The sequence below is a fragment of the Miscanthus floridulus genome, chromosome 17 (assembly GCF_019320115.1).
Source record: "Miscanthus floridulus cultivar M001 chromosome 17, ASM1932011v1, whole genome shotgun sequence".
In the NCBI taxonomy this organism is placed as follows: Eukaryota; Viridiplantae; Streptophyta; class Magnoliopsida; order Poales; family Poaceae; genus Miscanthus; species Miscanthus floridulus.
The window spans coordinates 14,512,100-14,530,147 of NC_089596.1; the positions used below are offsets into that span (position 1 = coordinate 14,512,100).

At 43.8% G+C, this 18,048-nt stretch overlaps 1 protein-coding gene across 2 annotated transcripts; it reads left to right on the forward strand.

Annotated features, from left to right (window-relative positions):
- The first annotated feature begins 235 nt into the window (after positions 1-235).
- On the forward strand, positions 236-5,770 carry LOC136516447 (peroxisomal nicotinamide adenine dinucleotide carrier-like). 2 transcript variants are annotated; one of them, XM_066509842.1, is made up of 12 exons: positions 236-428; positions 598-688; positions 1,025-1,123; positions 1,211-1,285; positions 1,402-1,532; positions 1,837-1,891; positions 2,739-2,894; positions 3,325-3,393; positions 3,479-3,586; positions 4,659-4,727; positions 5,203-5,257; positions 5,543-5,770. In XM_066509842.1, exons 2-12 carry the CDS (start codon positions 608-610, stop codon positions 5,737-5,739), a joined length of 1,095 nt encoding a protein of 364 aa, XP_066365939.1. In that variant the 5' UTR covers positions 236-428; positions 598-607; the 3' UTR covers positions 5,740-5,770. The 2 variants fall into 2 exon arrangements, with proteins under 2 accessions (XP_066365939.1, XP_066365940.1); XM_066509843.1 differs by lacking the exon at positions 598-688.
- Positions 5,771-18,048: the final 12,278 nt, after the last annotated feature.

Below are 18,048 nucleotides of genomic sequence, written 5' to 3' on the forward strand. Positions count from 1 at the left end.
CTTGCTAATCAGCCAAGTAGGGAGCAGAGTGCAGTGGAGGTAGGATCGCAGGAACAGAGCGTAGGGGACAGACCTAAAACGACACTCTTTGGGCGACCGGTCTTTTGGGACAGAGGGAGTACGAGAATGGTAATAGCACCGATAAAAAATAACAAGAAAACAAAGGTCCTTTTTCATTGTGACGACGAAGAAAGAATCTATTTGAGGTCGTCGGGGCTAGGTACACCGTAAACACCATCCGGTGACGTCGTCTTCTTCCCAAGCTATCCTGTCCGTCTCTCCCCCAGTCCCCCTCCTCCCCACTCTCGATCCAGTCTGTAGAGTGTAGACAGTGACCCACGTCCCGCGTCCCGGTTCCTTGCCGGCGGCAACGGCGCCGACTTGGCGAGGTCTTCATCTGCGCTTCAGCGGCGACGATTATCCACTAGGTACGCCGCCCATTCCCTTCACTTCTTGCCTTCCTGCTGCTGTGCAGAACCGAGCCGAGCAGAGCACCCCAAGATATCTGCATAATCTGACCCAATTATATCACACTACCCACTGACTTTTTTTTTTGGTAAAAAAAATCATATTGGGCTCTCCCCTGCTGATTGCTAGGTGGGAGAGCATGTCGAGCGCCGCGGTGAACGGGCTGGCCGGCGCCGGCGGCGGCATCATCGCGCAGATAATCACCTACCCTCTCCAAACTGTACCACCTTGTCCTTTTCTCTTCTTGCCCCTATCCCTCTATGAATCTTACTCCCTCAGTCCAAAAAAGAATAAATTTTGACCAAATTTATACCAAAACGTATTGATGTTTATGATGTGTAACAAGTATCACTAGATTCATCCTGGAATGTATTTCATAATAAATCTAATTAAAATATAACTGTAGGTAATATCTTCTATAAACTAGTCAAATTTAATATTGTTTGACTCCTTGTGAAGCGAGACTTCAATTCTTTTTGGGACCGATGGAGTACCATTATATCATCTTCTAATTTGGCAAATACTATCCTTTTGCTCCGTTCGATGGTTCATTCAGGTGAACACCCGGCAGCAGACGGAGAGGTCAGCGAAGAAGAGGAAGCCCGCGAGTGGTGCCAGTACCACCCACAGCTCCACCCTCTTCCAGATGCTCCAGGTGATTCATCGCGGGATTCAGCTCTTCCTGTAGTGGCTGCGCCAGATGCCCTCCCTAATTAAATTTGGAATAATCAAGTGACTGCAGCTGATTCAAACTGAAGGATGGGGTGGGTTGTATAGTGGCCTCAAGCCCTCTCTCATCGGCACTGCCGCGTCACAGGTTAAATTCCACTTCTAGTTTGACTGGATTTCGATAACTGCAAACTGCAATGTGTATGGATGAGTATATCAGTGCTAGTTGTGAACTTTGAGTCACATTCTCTTTCGTGGTTCCAGGGAATCTATTACTATTTCTACCAGATCCTCAAGAACAAGGTGGAAGATATAGCGGCTGCTCGTAGTAAGAAGGGCCTTGGGGATGGTACTGTCGGGATGCTTTCTTGGCTTGGTATTGCAGCCGTTGCTGGGTAACCTACCTACCTACTACTACTACTACTACTACTCATGCACTTGATTTGTTTAATTGTTGGAACAAATTAAAGGAGATGGGTGGATTGGTTAATCTTCTTATGTGTAGACCTGTGATGTTATTGGATGGGTGGATTTAGGATTAATGTGTCTACTTTTGTGGCAAATGTGCTGATTTTATGTGATTTTGTAACTTGGTACCAAAAAAGCATAGTTTTCAATAGTTTGTACCACATATTTTTAGTTTATGAGTTAATAATCTTGATCTTTCGGCATGCTCATTGTCACTTTTCTTTGTTGCAGGTCAATCAATGTTCTTCTAACCAATCCAATATGGGTCCTTGTGACACGTATGCAGGTAAATTAAACTAGGTTAATTAATGCCTTTTTTCTTCAAGAAGATAACCGGTACAGATCACTAAAGAAGAGAATCTACACACAGGGCTATTGAGTTCTTCTGTCTGAAAATCTACTACCACTGCTCAGGGAATGCTTATATTAGTGATACTTTTACATCCCACTCCATTGTATTCACGCAGTGTTGTGTAACTTGTGTTGCTTCTGATATCCCTTGTGATGAGCCTATCTGCTGTTTAGATATGAAATTGTATGCGCAGCCAGGCAAAGAGCTTACATTCCATTGTCTCAAAATGTTCGTATATTGGGAACTTGTATGGGTGAGGAAAAATCAGGGGACTGAAATGGTCTTCTCTATTAGGCAGCTATAGGAATATTAGCAAAGCTTTTTATGCTGGACGTTTATTGCTGAACCTTGATAATGCGACCAATCCTTAAAGTACAGTGCTGATAAATAAGATCTTTATTAAGTAATTTTTCCAGAAAAAAGCTAACTTGTAATCCTTATGGTTCAGGACCTATATGGTTGTGATTTGTTTTGTTCTTCACAAAGCATTTCCACGCCTCCTAGTTTCTAGTTTTTTTAAAGCCTATTGACTTGGCTATGAACTACAACTAATACATTCGCCATGACTCATATCCAATTTTTTCCTGCCAGAATTATGCAAAAGTGGTTACTTGATAAAAAAATATTATTTGTATATTAGCTGAACTCCATGTGGGGCCTGCTTTTACCTAGCCTACTGACAATGAAGTGGCTAAATTTAACTGCAATAATGCAATATGCTTCAACACCACTCATAACAAAAACTGCAACAAATTAGTAATTATCATTGGCCGTCTTTCAGACACATACTCAAGCGAAAAGGAAAATATTGGAGTCTAAGACGGAGCTTTTACTGAAAGAAATATCTAGGGCCAATTCATTGGAGGTTGCAGTTCTGAAGGATAGGCTGGTTAAACTGGAGTCGGAAAAACCTCATCCATATGGTACTCTTCAAGCGGTTAGCACTCTTGCCTCAAGTAGGCAATCCTTCATTCTAAACTTTTACTGTTTTGGTACAGAAAATTAATCAGTAAAGAAATGAAATGATTAATGGTACAGATCTTCTGAAAGAAAGAATTGGTAAGTATGCTAGATGCCACTGTGTTAGTTGTTTTCACACTTAATAGTTCGGAAATAGTAAATAGATACACTTGATAATTAGGCTATAAAAATACAAACTTCCTGAATGAGTAGTATTTCAATTCACTTTCTTATTGGTAGGAGTAGTTTGTTAACCTAGAACATTATAAATTTAATCAAGGTTTCATATAATCAGATTGAAAATAACTATAGCTGGTGTCTGAAGTTGCAAGTTCTTCTAATTTCTTTTACTTCACAATTTAAAGTAATGAAAAGTTATTTTATTAATGTGTATCGGTCTTAGACAGATCCGGGAGGTTTATCATGAGTCTGGTATAAGAGGATTTTGGAAAGGGCTTGTTCCAACATTAATCATGGTTAGTTATTTGCTTCTGAAATATACAATCAAAGTTTATGGGTTATGCATGCAAGTCCAAACCTTTGAAGCATTTAAAATGGCAGGTATGTAATCCATCGATTCAGTTCATGATCTATGAAACATTGGCAAAGCGCCTGCAGTCAAAGCGTTCTGTAAAGCAGCTACCAAAAAGGAACCTCACTGCTATGGAGGTAGATGATTTTCAGATTTAGGTCCTGCATTGTTCTTGTTGTTATGAAATGATGTGTGCACCTGACTTTGTGAAAGCATGATTGTTTGGGCTCATTGATCACCTTAGCTGTTTATTCTGCACCTAGAAATTTCATTTTTATATGATGCCATATAATGTTATATTAGATGTTCCACAAAAAAGAGCTGTTATTACCTACAAACCACTTTCTGCAATTGTGTACTACTTAATGGGATTGTAACAATTAGCAATTGCAAATGATTATATTACGGGATTTTCTTGTGAAAAGTTATGAATGTTCTAAGCATGAAAAATTAAGTGTAACTATGGGAAAGTTTGTTTACATATATGATTAGTTTGTTATCCAAAATGTCTTTTCGGTCTCTTCTAAAGTTCTAATTCACATTATTCTTTTTTACTTGAAACAAAGAACATGATTCATTTGTATAACATCCTGCTTTTAGTGGAAAATGCCTGGGTACATAATTATGGTATGTGTTCAGAGCAGCACTGGCAGCCAGCTAATGGAGAGCATCGAGATTAATTACTGCATTGATAGAGCATGATATGAAATAGGGGCATAGGGCAGTTCTTAGTTATGACAAAAATTAAATTCTTTATTTTATCATGCACCATTTTACCTATAGCAAGCAATATGGGTCCGCTGCAATATTTGACTATTTGTTGTAGCCTTTGATTACGGTTCCGTTTAATTTTTATGGGAAATAATTATGCTTGACTAATCATCAAGTTAAACTAATTAATATGTGTCTGTTTACCCTTAATCATTAGTAACTTCTTATGCTTCAAGATTCACAAATCTCTCTATAAGAGGACTAGGACTAACAGAGCAATTTTCATATGTTTAACTGTGCATTTCTACATACTCAAGAAAGAAGAATTCAAGCTCATGACTTCTCTATCCCATATCACTATCTAGATCATATATTTTCTTTGTTACTACTATAAATTCAATGACAAACTATTAAACTAGCAGTATGAATGCACAAGCAGATGGTAATGTTCATACATGTACTTATGTAGTCTTTCTCTGCACTTTCCTCCTTGAGCAGGTTTTTTTATTGGGTGCAATAGCAAAACTTGGAGCTACTGTAGTCACATATCCATTGCTAGTCGTCAAGGTACATTTTTTTTTTTGGATTTAGAGACTTGTTAATAGTTTTACCCTGTATTCTGAGCAAAGTTTAACTCTAGACTACCAGAGCATTACTCTAGCTAACTTTATTCTTAAATACATTGGTCTGGAGCTGAAGTAAGTAGCCTAATTCAAAGACCTCTGAAAATCTTGAGACATGATGTTTCTGAAATTCCTAGAATTGATTGGATTCATACTGTATATGTAGCCTAATTGCAATAAATGTTTTAAATAAACTGTTGGGTCTATTGTGCCTAAATTCAAATTGTGTGGCTTTACAGATTGCAGTAATTGAAATTTCACTCAAATGAACTGGTACTTAGGTCTGGTTTGGATCCACCTAGTTACAGGCACTAGTGGCACAAGTCCATCTGTAGGCTGTGGAGGGTGGTGAAAGATTCAATTTTTGCAACAACTGGTGCTTTAATTGTTTATTACTCATTATGTCTTAACTATTGCAGTCAAGGTTACAGGCAAAACAAGAAATTGGCAGCAATGTGATGTCCAGATATACAGGTATATTTCTCCAGTGCAGAACGGAACTAATAACAAATTGTTGATATGTTTTCTTCGAGAAAAGGCTCTTGATATACTTTCTATGAGATCATTATTTATATGGTTACTTTAAGAAAAAAAAACTGTTGATATACTTTGAGAAAACAAACTGTTGATATACTTGAGAACAAATTATTGATATTTTCTGTAGCATTGTGCTTTGATAATAAACATGATATCCTATTTATTTTAGTCACACATATATAATTTCATTGCTGTTAACATTACACCGACTATTTTCACCAGGTACACTAGATGCGATAATAAAGATGGTTCGCTATGAAGGACTGCATGGGTTTTACAAAGGAATGGGTACAAAGATTGTACAAAGTGTCTTTGCTGCCTCGGTTCTCTTTATGGTTAAAGAGGAATTGGTTAAGTTAGCAGTGCTTTTAGTTGCAAGGAGTAGGACTATGCTTATTACTACATCCAAGAAACAATAGGTGTTTGTCCATGACCAATATTTTTGGGGAGCCCGGTTTTTTGCCGCAACTTGTAATATGTAGGGTCTCATTTACATATCCTGTTCATGATCAATATGAAATTCTTTACTAGTTACTAGAGAAAACCATAAAGCCTCTCAAAAATCATACGTCTCCCCTGGAAGTTATTACATGTTTTGGGTTTAACTGACGTCCCAAATTAACTGCATTTCTAGCATTTGAACTTTGTCCCAAAATACACTTCTAGGTATGTCCCACATAGTTTAGAAGTTGTTTTTTTTTTACTTTCTCTACTTTCAAAGTGCAATCATTACATGCTAAAATAGCTTTTGATATGGGTAAATATGAACTTCCAAGTAACATAAATCTTCTCTAAGAATCATAGAAATTCACTTATTTTGGAAAGGAGGGAGTATGTCTCCTAGTCTGTGCTTGGTACTTGAATGATGAGTAATCAGCCTGTTCGGTTGGCTGGTTCGTATCGTTGCTGGTTCGTGAAAAAGTACTGCTGGCTGGTTTGTGGGAGAGAAAAATACTGTTCTGGCTGGAAATTTACGAGCCACAGCCAAACGAATAGGCCAAATAAACTAATAATGCATCGGATGTACGACAAACATGCATGGTGGGTGCAAGTACAGATCATAGTTGTTGCAAAATTAATGCTCAAACTAGTCATCGAAGTTGATATATGTGGGTTCATCGTTGTGACATGATGGACGTGAGATTGTTGAAAGGGCATGCCAGTGTGGTGTGCTAGTTTTGGCATCGACGGAAGCAATGCTGAAAGGATGATTTCCAACTGCCACTGCACGCTACTATGCTGCTGCGCCTGCCACCAAAACTGAACCATCAGAAACAGATGGACGGACACCACTGCTAGCTTTCCTGAGTCTTCTCTGCGGTACTGCAGAGGAACACACACGTTTGGTCATGGCATCCCGCCAAAATGAGACAAAAGAGGGGTGTTTGTCCAAACACGACACGTCCTTGATCCTGGCATCTCGCCATTGATAGTCATCCATGTGCCAGGTAGGTTTGGATGATGGCAAGTGAACTAGATTATTCATTTATTCTTTTCAGTAGTCTCATACAGACTACTCTGCTGTACCTATTTATGGAGACAAAAGAGGGATTGTCTGATCGAGTTGACACTAAGTGCTTATTTGAATGAGATAGGGCTAATTATTAGTTGGGCTAAGAATTATTTCAAGCTAGCTAAAATTGGCTAACAATTAGTTGAAAACTTGTCTTAAAAAATTGGTCCACCTATTAGCCCTCCTGCTTGACACAGGAGAGCTAATTTTTAGCTAGCTAAACAGGCCATAGATATGATTGCTTTCTCAATGTTTGTAGAACCACATAGAGATTTTATTCTCTCAAGCAGACCAAAAGAGATCTACGGCTTTCTCATTGTTAGTAAAAATACAGATTTTGTTCTCAAGCAGAGCAAAAGATCTAGGCACGACTACCGCTGCTCCGGCATCACGCGTCTTCTCCTAGGCCCTCGGCGGAGCCGTGCTCACTGCTCAACAGGAAGGAAGGAAAAGGAAATTTTTTTGACTAGAAGGAAAAAGGAAATTAAAGCTAATGGATAAAAACTAGGAAATGTCATATTTATTTTATATTATTAACTAGGGAAAACACCATATTTATAGAGAAGACAAATGATCGTTTGCAAATTTACAAGATACTCTCGTTCTAGCTACTATATTCCCAGCATATTCAGAGGAGAGTAGTCTTTTGCCCAAATTCAATGAATGTGTGGTCTCCACTCGCCTTGCACATATGCAAAAACGGCCCTGGTCTATGAGCAAAACAACCCACAGTCCATATTACTATTCCTAGAGACATCACTTATCCAAAAGAACCCTCGGACCTTTCCTCTCTTTACAATGGTGAGGCCCTCGGCCATCCCCGCGCGCTAAGGCACGGCGAGCAGTGGCACAGGCGCCTACGCCGGCCACCCGGGACCCCCGCTGACCTAACTACGAGGCCGATGCTCACCTAGAGTTCGATGCGAGACGATGGGCGGTGGTTGCGCGAGCCGGGACGCCGTAGAAGGACCTCTCCACGACGGCAGACACCCTACGGCAATGGCGACGGTGTTCGGGTGAGCTGCAACAACAATCAAGGCTGTAGGGCAGCGGGTGAGCAATGACGACTCACCAGTGACCTACCAAGAAGCCGGCTCGGCCAGAAACGACCCGAGCAAGGCTGGCCACGTGCGCGCGGCGAGGTAAACGGCGGACCGCAAAGGCACGACCGCGTCAGCGGCGAGGAGGCGGCACAAAAGATGCGACTAGCGTGCGCACGACAAAAGAGGAAGCCAATGCGAGCTAACGGTGCAAAGGAATTGGCGCGGGGTAAAGTGGTGGAGACTGGCCACGACGCGGGTGGCGACGGGCCTTAACGGCACGGTGGCGGCAAGATTCCAAAATTGGAGCTCGGCGTGACGCGAGTCAAGGTGGGGTGGGGTCGGTTGGAGAGGGGGTGTGAAGGCGGAGACGCGAGCATGGGGAATTGATGAGAGGTGCTTGCTCTCGGGCTTCACCGCGACGCAACACGACGATGGCGAAATGGGCGTGGCAGTGGGCTCGGCTCGTCCACGCCTTGGCGAGACGCGGCCGACCAGACTTAAGGCGACGTCTGCGCACCCACTACATGACACTGCGGCCAAACTACGTGCACGCGTGGAGACAGGTGAGGGCGTGGCATGCGCGGCCATAGCGCCATTAAGGCGGGACGACGACGTGGGGCAACCCACGTGTGAACTAGGACAAGGCAAGTGACAGCAGCACAGCGCCGCAGTGGCGTCAGTAGCGGCAGCGTCGCGACGCGAGGCGGGTGGCAGTGCGGACATGACGGCGAGTTGATAGCGCCGGCAGCGGCTCCGTCGCGGCCCATGCGGGGCAGTCGACAGCAGTAGCAGCGGCTCCGCGTGGCGGGGCCAGCAATAGCCGAGACTTGGCTAGGCCAGAGGCGGTCACGGTCGGCCACGCGTGGTAGCGCGCGCACGCACACGCGCGACCAACGTGGCGACTCCGACGCCCGAGCGCGGTGATCGCGGCCACGTGGCCAACCAGCCCGAAACCGTGACACACATGAATTTTAAAGCATTCAACACCAAACAATTGCTCCTAAACCTAAATGGTCTTCACCATTCACAAGATGGCACATAATCCTACCAAAATGAGCTATAACACTACACCACTCCTTAACCCAATCTCTCACAAAAAAATTACCAAACATAGCAGTGTCTAGCAGTCGGCAGACTTGAAGATTTCTAAGTTTTAGAGCTGAATTTGATTTCCATTTGCATTTCTAAGCTAGTGAAAATATTAGCTAGTAATATCATTTTTCGACCGCAAGTATTTCATTGTCATCTACAAAGTTTGTACTTCAAATTTTATTTAAGTATCACATACATGTTCTATAGCATTTTTGCTTAATAAAAATTGGTTTTAAACCCTAAGTGATATAACATGACTATTGAATTAACTTTCATTTTGCACTTTCGTTGATCATTTTGAGTTACGGAAATTGATCTACACTCTTTATTACATGCATTAACACATAAACACGATGCTCATGACATGTTTATTAAACGATTTACAGTGTAACACCGAGGGTGTTACAGTCTTCGTGTCCTTCTGGAGCCACTCTTCTTCTCCCATGACTTGAACCTACCAAGACGTGGCGTACCTGTGCAGAGATGGTGGAAAAGAGACAATGGACGAGGGGGGGGGGGGGGGGGGGGGTCTCCGAAGATCTCCACCCCAACAGTATTCTTGTGTTTCCGTTGAATAGATGGAAATATGGTGTATCCTCAATTTAAGAAAAAACAAAGTAGAGACCAAGGTTTAGGAGATGATGCTAGGAAGGCTCAAAACAAGGGTGAAAAATATACGAAGAGATCCTACTTAGGAAGTAGAGACCCTGTTTTAGGAAGTATGAGTGGAGATCCTATTTGGGATTTACTTAGGGCATCTCTAATAGTACAAAAAAATCCTAAAAATCAAGTTTCGCAACATTTCAAATATTTATTTGAAACAAAAAACAACCCCATTACCTGCAATTTCCAATAATTTGCTCCAAAAAATTAAAAAAACAGGTACACTTGAAGATCATTGATCGCTACCCATGCCACCAAAAATAGTGGCCGGAAATCCAATTCCAGTGAACCTCCCAGATGGCGGAGGCGCATCCATGGCCGACCGTTGTTGGCCATCCCCGACACCTACCCTAACTCACATCTAGAACCTTAGAAAATAGAATCTCCATTGCCTTCTCTACTTTCTAGTATTTTCGTATCTAAAAATAGTTGTTGGAGATTCAATTCCATTTAATCTTTAGGAGACGGCTGTAGAGGGGATAGAGTGTTGTAGAAAAAAAAATAGGTGCCCCATGATAAGGAGTAGAGCAGTCACCCGCGTATCTTTGCGCTTGGATACCTCTATTTTTCAAGCGCAGATAGATTAGGAGTTATACGGGAGTTGTTGGGAGTAGTTTATTTTGTCCTGCCAAAAAATCAAAATTGGTAGTGACTTTACAAAACTGTTGGAGATGCTCTATAACCAATAAAAGCAAGGAAGTGGAAAAGGCAAATGGGTGATGATAATGCTGTCACCACCGGAAGTTTAGATAGTAGCAATACACGCTAATTGATGATAGGGTTGATCATAGTAGGTACACTTTTAATTTTCAGCAGGATTCCCTCCTACAAACTTTTGCTCGCATAATCTCCATCGGATCTGGATGTAGTGACAATCTTGAGGGCTCTAAAAAAATCCAAATTAAATTAGTATACAATTACAATCTCTTGAGGAAGTGTAGCACCCAATTTTAAGAATAAAACCAGATACACACCATATGTGAACCCAAAAAGTTAAATCTCATGTATAGCTACAAATAAGAGTAATATCGAAAGATAATGCTTCAAATATAACGTACTTAGTATAAAGGATATAACCTTAGACAACAAACAACAAAAAGACAACTCCGATCTTCGGGAGAAGACTCCAATTCTATAGAGACAACTGACTGGTTGATCACAAGCCTAATTCCTCCAAACTCTAGCAATCTGGTACCCATCCGGGATTTTTATCCAAATAATTGAAAAATAAAGCAAGCATAAGTACATGTCGTACTCAACAAATATATTATGGGGTTCATGAGGCTTAAAGGCTGACACTGGTTTAACTACGATTAGCTTTTAATGAGTCATCTTTTAGCAATTAGGTGGCAAACAAGCTTATTTACAAGCCCATATAAATACATGATCAGGTAAACATGAATAATGAATATCATAAACAGTAATCATTAGTGAGCATCTTTATCATCGGTATCATCAATGTTCATCATTTATTCCGTAAGGGTCAAGGCCACTCGTGACCGTGACCATGGCTGATATACCGATTTTACACTCTGTAGAGGTTGTATACTTTCACTGTGAGTCATGATTTACTCTTTCGTCCGAGGTGATCAGCCTCTTAACCCACTACCAGAGAAGGTCGGCAGGGTTCACTATGAAGCCTTTCAAAGATTTGTCTAACAAGTTAGGGCCGCTAGGTTTCTATGTCGTGCGAATGTAGGGCTCCCCTTTCGATAGGCACAATGAGACACAACCTATACACTGACGGACAGAGGCCACACTATATCCAACTTGAAACACACCCCTCTTGCACCATAAAGGTAACCACTAAAAGCTAGAAAATGTCCTCATACTGAGCTAAAGCCAGAGCCATGTAGCCCTCACAACTGTACTGTAAGTCCCGGATGTTCGCTTATAGATAAGTCCTTAGGGAGGGGAATCTAGAGCACCACAAAATAGCCCAATGCTCTAGCCCTCTTGTTCCATGTTGCTAAAAAGCATCTTTTAGTGTTTATTGCATATACCATTAGTCAAGTTACAAGATCATGGTTGTAGTTGAGCACTAGCATCATACTACCCAATGCAATACCCCATAGGTGACAAGGTACAAGTACAAAAGACTAGGTGTCGGGTTCATAAACCCGGGGGTCCCTCGGGGACCGGCTTCCACGCCAGGGCTCGGCCTAGGAGGACAGCCTTTTTTTCTTCTGGACTGGCCCAAGAGTCTAAACTCAACAGACCGGAGCACTCGCTTCAGGCCTTGGCCGCCTTCGGTCCATCTTTCCGACCGGAGCACTAGCTTAAGGTCAGGCCAACTCCGAACGGCCTCTCCGATCAGAGCGCTAGCGTCAGGCCCCGGCCGCCTTCGCACAGCCTCCACTCAGAAAGCCTGACCCGAGGACCGCCTCTGACTCTGACCCCGTGTCTCCGACCGGGGTTCATAGAAAACCCTGCCCATCGCTATTCTCCGACTGGCGCGCCAGAACCGACTGGGGCCATCCGACCGGGGACGCCTGCTCGGAAAGAACCAGAAGGCGTACGAAGGAAGGCAAGACGTGGCTCGCAAGTCAAACCACGGTACCAAGGACCATACCCTACGGAACAGTACTTTACAACCACCCTGCCACAAATAGTATTGTAGGCGCCGACATTTACCTCTACAGTATTGTAGGCGCCGGTCAAAACACCCGTACGGTAAGACCCCCCATGTGCCTCTAGGCATCAACAGTATTGTGGGTGCCGGAATTCACCGTACCAGGTGAACGTGGTACAGCCATGCCTCCAGTCGGTGAGACATCATTTTTGTAGGTACCGACGTCCTCCAGTCTTGAAGAAAGCAGCTCAACCTCCCACATGTACCTGACATTCTACAGTGACATCAACAGTATTGCGGGCGCCCACCATTATCCCGTCCCCGTCGGTGTGGGCAACAAGGCTTAGAAACATCCGCACTCTCTCTCCCTTTCACTTGTAAAGCCATCCTCTTCTTCTATAAAAGGGGATGTGCTCCCTCCAAACACAGAGGGTTAACCCAAGTCGACTTCTTCAAGTTCAGGTTCATTAGATCGATAACTCACAACCCCTCAAGCACACGCTTGGACACTTCGTTCATAGCATAGCTTCTGTCGATCTCGGCCCTTCTGACCGGATCGACCGGACACCCCATCTCTCTCTCTCGTTTGTAACCCCACTACAGACTTCGAGCACCTGGGCTCAGGAATAAAGTCACCGATCGACCCACACTAGACATAGGGCATGTTGCCTGAACCAGTATAAATTCTGTGTCATTGAGTGCTAGGCCACCTCCGATCACAACGTGTAGCAAAACTATAAATATTTACTAGTTGGTCACTTTCTGTACCGACACTAGGATATCCTTAGCGGTAGTCAAGGTAGACACATGCAGCATGAATTAAATGATTAAAGGTGTATAGGACAACAAGGAAGATCCCATGCTATACTTGCCTTAAACTCAAATCCTTCTTCTAGTCCAAACCTTCAATGAATTGCTTCTGGATTCACCGCGTATAGCTCACCGACTAGACATGATCATAAAACACCACACAAGCATCCATGCAATCATACACGAAGCAAACAATAGAAATAAATTAGAAGAATACACCAAACATAATAAACAAGAGGTAAAAAGGTTTTAAAGATGTTCTACATGTTACTACATGCTAATCGGAGCTATAACAAAAAAGTTATGACTTAAACAAGATTTCCTTTAATAAAATAATAGATTAAATCTAATCTTGAATTTCAAAAGTTAAAAATATATTTAACAGTAGGATGAACATGTAGATTACTCAATTACGAATCTAACGCAACTTGAATGGATCAAAACGGAGTTAAAACGAAGATTTTATGGCCTAAATAAGACTAATGGCAAAACTGTAAATAGCTAGAACTTATTTTTGAAATAAAATAAATCAAAATCGAGATTTTGAATCAACCGAGGGACCGCGGGTTGATTTTGAAGAACTACAGGGTGCTTCTGCAAAAGTGCAGCAGCTAGCGGGTTGACATGGTCCTCGTCCACGTGGAGGCCACATGGCGGCTGTAGGTTGGTGGGTCCTTGGTGGACCGGCTAGCATGGCACCGTGGACTAGGTCCATGGTCCATGGTGGACCAATTATGAAGGTGTATGGCCCGATCTAGTTTGGACCACACATCGATGAACGGATGGCTGAGGGCGGTTGGGATGATTGGGTCACCGGTATAGTGATCCCGACGGCAGAGGCCATGGCCGAAAACTTAGAAGCTCACCGGCGCAAGCGGAAAACGGCGTAGGTGCCTCGGTTCTCCATGGGGAAAGCACGGGGAGTTAGCTTAGGGTGCGGTGAACTCACCTAGCCACTTCCCTAGGACGGTGATGGCTCAGCGACGACGCTAGGCTAAATGGGGCGGTGGCGACAGTTCGGCAGCACGACGGCGCGAGAGTGATAGAGGGCGAGAGAGGGAGCAAGCAAGGCACCGTCTGCTTGCTTACCTCTTAGCGAAGCTCGGCGATCGATTCTTGATGTCGGGGAGGCAGTGCCTGGCTCTAGAAGCGGTGCCCGGTGACCTCGAACCCGGTGAGATCCCTAGCATGTGCGCGGCGTGGGGTTAGGGCTAGCTGCGGCTGTGTCTTGGCTCGGTGGGTGCGGCACGGCGTAAGAGCTCTTTTTATGGGGCCACGAGGCATGGGGCGTACGCCGACTGGTGATGACAGCGCAGAGGCAGACTCCCGGTGGTAGAGTCTGGCTCGGCCATGGGAAGATGGCACGACTGATAGGACGGGCCGACCTATCAGCGAGTGAGCGTACGGGACCTGGCGGTTAGTCACAGCTAGAGACAAAGGAGTGGGCGCGTGACTGGGCTAGGGCCGAGCGGGCCATGGAGACAGAGAGAAGGGAAAGGAGCGGGCGCACGCTTGGGCTTCGGCCGCGCTGGGGTCGACTAGGCAACTAGGCCACACGAGGGATGGAGGGAGTCGGCCTACGGAAGGGATGAAGTAGTGCTGGGCCTGCGCGGCTACGCTGGCTAGGCCATCAGGCCAAAAATAGAGAGAGGGAAAGGTTCTTCCTTTTTTTCTTTTCATTTCCAAACCTTTTTCAAATTCTCATTTCAAAAAACATTTCAACAAATTTTGATTTTCTTTTTGAAGCAAAACAACTCATCTTAATAAATCAAATGCGATGAAATGTATGCTCAAACATGTTTCTAAAACCTATGATGAATTTTATTTTAATGAAAAATTATTATTTCCTATATTTTATAAGCACAAAAAAATATAATTGAATCATTCTAACTTTATTTCAGAAAAAGCAAATTTTCGGGTGTTACAATTCTACCCCCTTAAGATGAATCTCATCCTCGAGATTCGTAAGACGTCGACTAGGAGATAGGGATACTCCATTTTTGGATTCTTCTTTACCTTGCATACCTGGGGACCTTACTCCAAGTAACTTGCCCAACTAATTCCAAGATTTTGACATATACTCCAAACAATACTCAGGTAACTCCAATCACTAGGCCACCTTTCCTTTTTAGTCCATACTTATTAGACCTCTTTCTTCATATGTTCACCTTCCAATAGAGTTTCCTTACTTTCTTGGTCTGAAGTAGGTTCTATCACCAACTTTACAACATTAAGGACTATATATGCTCAGGTCAAGTTGCTCAACTCTCAAACACAATTCTAAGTCCACGGAGTCGTTCGAATCTTCGTAGCATACTCTCCTTTGCTAAGGACATTTGTCCAAGTGATAGCACTTTTCCAAGTCATAATCAACTCTAGTCCAACTATAATGTCCGAAGTTTCTATCTGATTCTTTTGTGAAAATATACTTCTTACTCTCACATCCTTGTAGATGTCACTCTTATGTCCAAGAAAATAGCACCTCCGCATCACGGGTCGGGTAGTCCAACTCACGCTTTCTCAATTAATTTAATCCATAAGCCACTACTCTCCTTCTAGATATGATGCTTCTCAAAAGATAGAGAAACTCTTATTTTGATCTGACAAAGCTATCATATAGGTTTTACTTCAACCGCCTCTTTCAAGCTTACCTAAGGTTTCTTAATCCAAACGAACTTAAAACCTTCTTCAGTAGCTCTATCAATGTCTTGATGGTCTTGGATAAACTTCCCTTGAACCTTGTGGGGGTATGGCCTCCGGTACCCACGAGGCAAGACATGGACCACGCCTCAAAGGTGGCCCAGCCCACAAGATCAAGGCGTGCACCTCAAGACTACATGAAGATGTGATATATTGTATAGTACCAAATAGGATACTTTTCTTGTAACCCTATCCCTCTAGAGCAAATAAGGAGAGACAGGGGTCCCCTAATCGACATCCCCATATAGATCCTAGGCCTAGCCTAAAGCATACAAACACACGCAATATCATACAATAGCTAATACAATCCAACAGACCACAGGAGTAGGGTATTACGTCGCGCTGACGGCCTGAACCTGTCTAACTCTTGTGTCTCTATTACCTTCTTGTTCTTGATTACACGCATCTCTGCCGATCAATCTATCTTCGTGGGATACCCCTCGAAGGACTGCCGACGATATTCTGTCGACAGTTAGCGCGCCAGGTAGGGGTGTGCGTGTTGTTTCCATGACGAACAAAATGGTGTATCTCAAGATCAACACCATCCATGACGGCACGATGTCACGTTGGTGACATGATGTCACGGCGCGACTCACCGTGAATTCACAGCAGCAACGCACGAGTAGCATGACAACACTAAGCGATCTTTGTTGAGATCAAAGTGACTTGGCGGGGAAAGGCACGATGATTTTAGCCGTTGCAGCATGTTTCAGATCCAATCTAAGACCTCACGCAGAGCTAGAGGGCAAGCCGATCTGCAATGCCACCTTCTCCATCTCTCAACAATCAAGAAGTCAATCCAACAACATGGAGACGCGTGTGTAGCAACGTGCAAGCCGAACCAATCTTGGCTTCTTGTATGTATGCTTACATCTTACGAGCATGAGCGACACGATCATGAAGATTTGCTCCAATTAGGAATCCGCCAATATGGCCTATACATGCTATGCGGATGCTACAAGCCACCGACATGAGCCAAGATTGGATCATCCAGAGCAGCAGATTATCGGATTATCAGGGCATCATCGCAATCACTAGGCAAACAACAAGGACATACGATCTACAGCACCATGAAGATGATGCAAGCAAGACCAAAAGTCATGCAAGCTAACATGCAAATTAGGCCTGCATGTACATGCATATGCCTGAGCCGTGCAAGGCGCACGCATAGATTGCATTTTTGGCATCCGAGCCGCTAAGCGAGCTGCCCGATTCATCGACCACTAATATAAGGACGACGTCGCCCAAACTACTTACTCCGACCACCTACCACGTCGTAATGATGATTGCCGCAAAGAACAGCACCATGACAATCGCGACCGTCGCCATGACGACAGTTCAAAAAGCTCGAGGGCCAGGAACTTTCGTCAACGCCGACCAAATAATGCCATACGCTGCCAACCAGATGTTCTGTCTAAAGCTAAGTCACGCTTTAATATTCTTGTAAATATTCTTCAATCTTCATATATCGCCATGATGTTTATCTGAGCTGTTTTCTCAATGTTTGTTCTCCAAATGATTTTCTTTCATGTATACCATCTTAAAGATGACATACAGCTAAGCCTAAGGCAAATCCTCGAACAGTCATGTTGATGCTCGGATGTTCCCAGAGACGGCCCTATCTCTGGCTTCTCCCTACACGTGCACGAGCGTCTGCCCTCTGTGTTACGGGTGGTCGACAATGGCTCCTTGGCGACGCTTTGTTCTTCCTACACGCACACGGGCTCCGTGCTCCGTGTTATGGTTAACAGGCTAGCTAGGGCTGGAGACTCAGCTACACACTAACTGGTCGGATGATTTATATTAAATATAAATACATCTTCATAATAACACTGAGTGTTTACACCAACTGATCGCCGAGTTGCATATGCTATTTCATCACCATTGCTGATTCTTCATCGCTGAGTTCATATATTTATTTTTACATCATATACTACCTATTCTACACATTTGTTTCGCAGGGGCATGGCTCGGTCAACAAGCACACGCTCAGGGACTAGACAAGATGATCATCGTCTGGGTGGTCGGACCACCTATCAGACGGACTTCACCGCCAACCAACTAGTCGGACTGCTCGACGCTCACTCCTGCTCGGCGCTCACTCATGCTCGGCGCTCACTCTTGCTTGGCGCTCACTCCTGCTCGGCGCTCACTCCTGCTCGGTGCTCACTCCTGCTCGGCGCTCACTCCTGCACTATGTTCACTTCGCCCCCGACCAGTTGGTTGGACTGCTCATCGCACGGGCTTCATCATCAGCTACGCTGGGGACTCACCAGCTATGCTAGGGACTCCTTGGTGTTTGGATTCTTCATGCAAGTGTCACCAGCTACGCTAG

What these genes read in the sequence shown, in the direction of transcription:
- LOC136516447 (XM_066509842.1), top strand. Translation starts at nt 608, where the DNA reads ATGTCGAGCGCCGCGGTGAACGGGCTGGCCGGCGCCGGCGGCGGCATC. An exon ending in TCACCTACCCTCTCCAAACT is followed by an intron (nt 689 to 1,024) that starts GTACCACCTTGT and finishes TGGTTCATTCAG; the next exon opens with GTGAACACCCGGCAGCAGAC. An exon ending in TCGGCACTGCCGCGTCACAG is followed by an intron (nt 1,286 to 1,401) that starts GTTAAATTCCAC and finishes TCGTGGTTCCAG; the next exon opens with GGAATCTATTACTATTTCTA.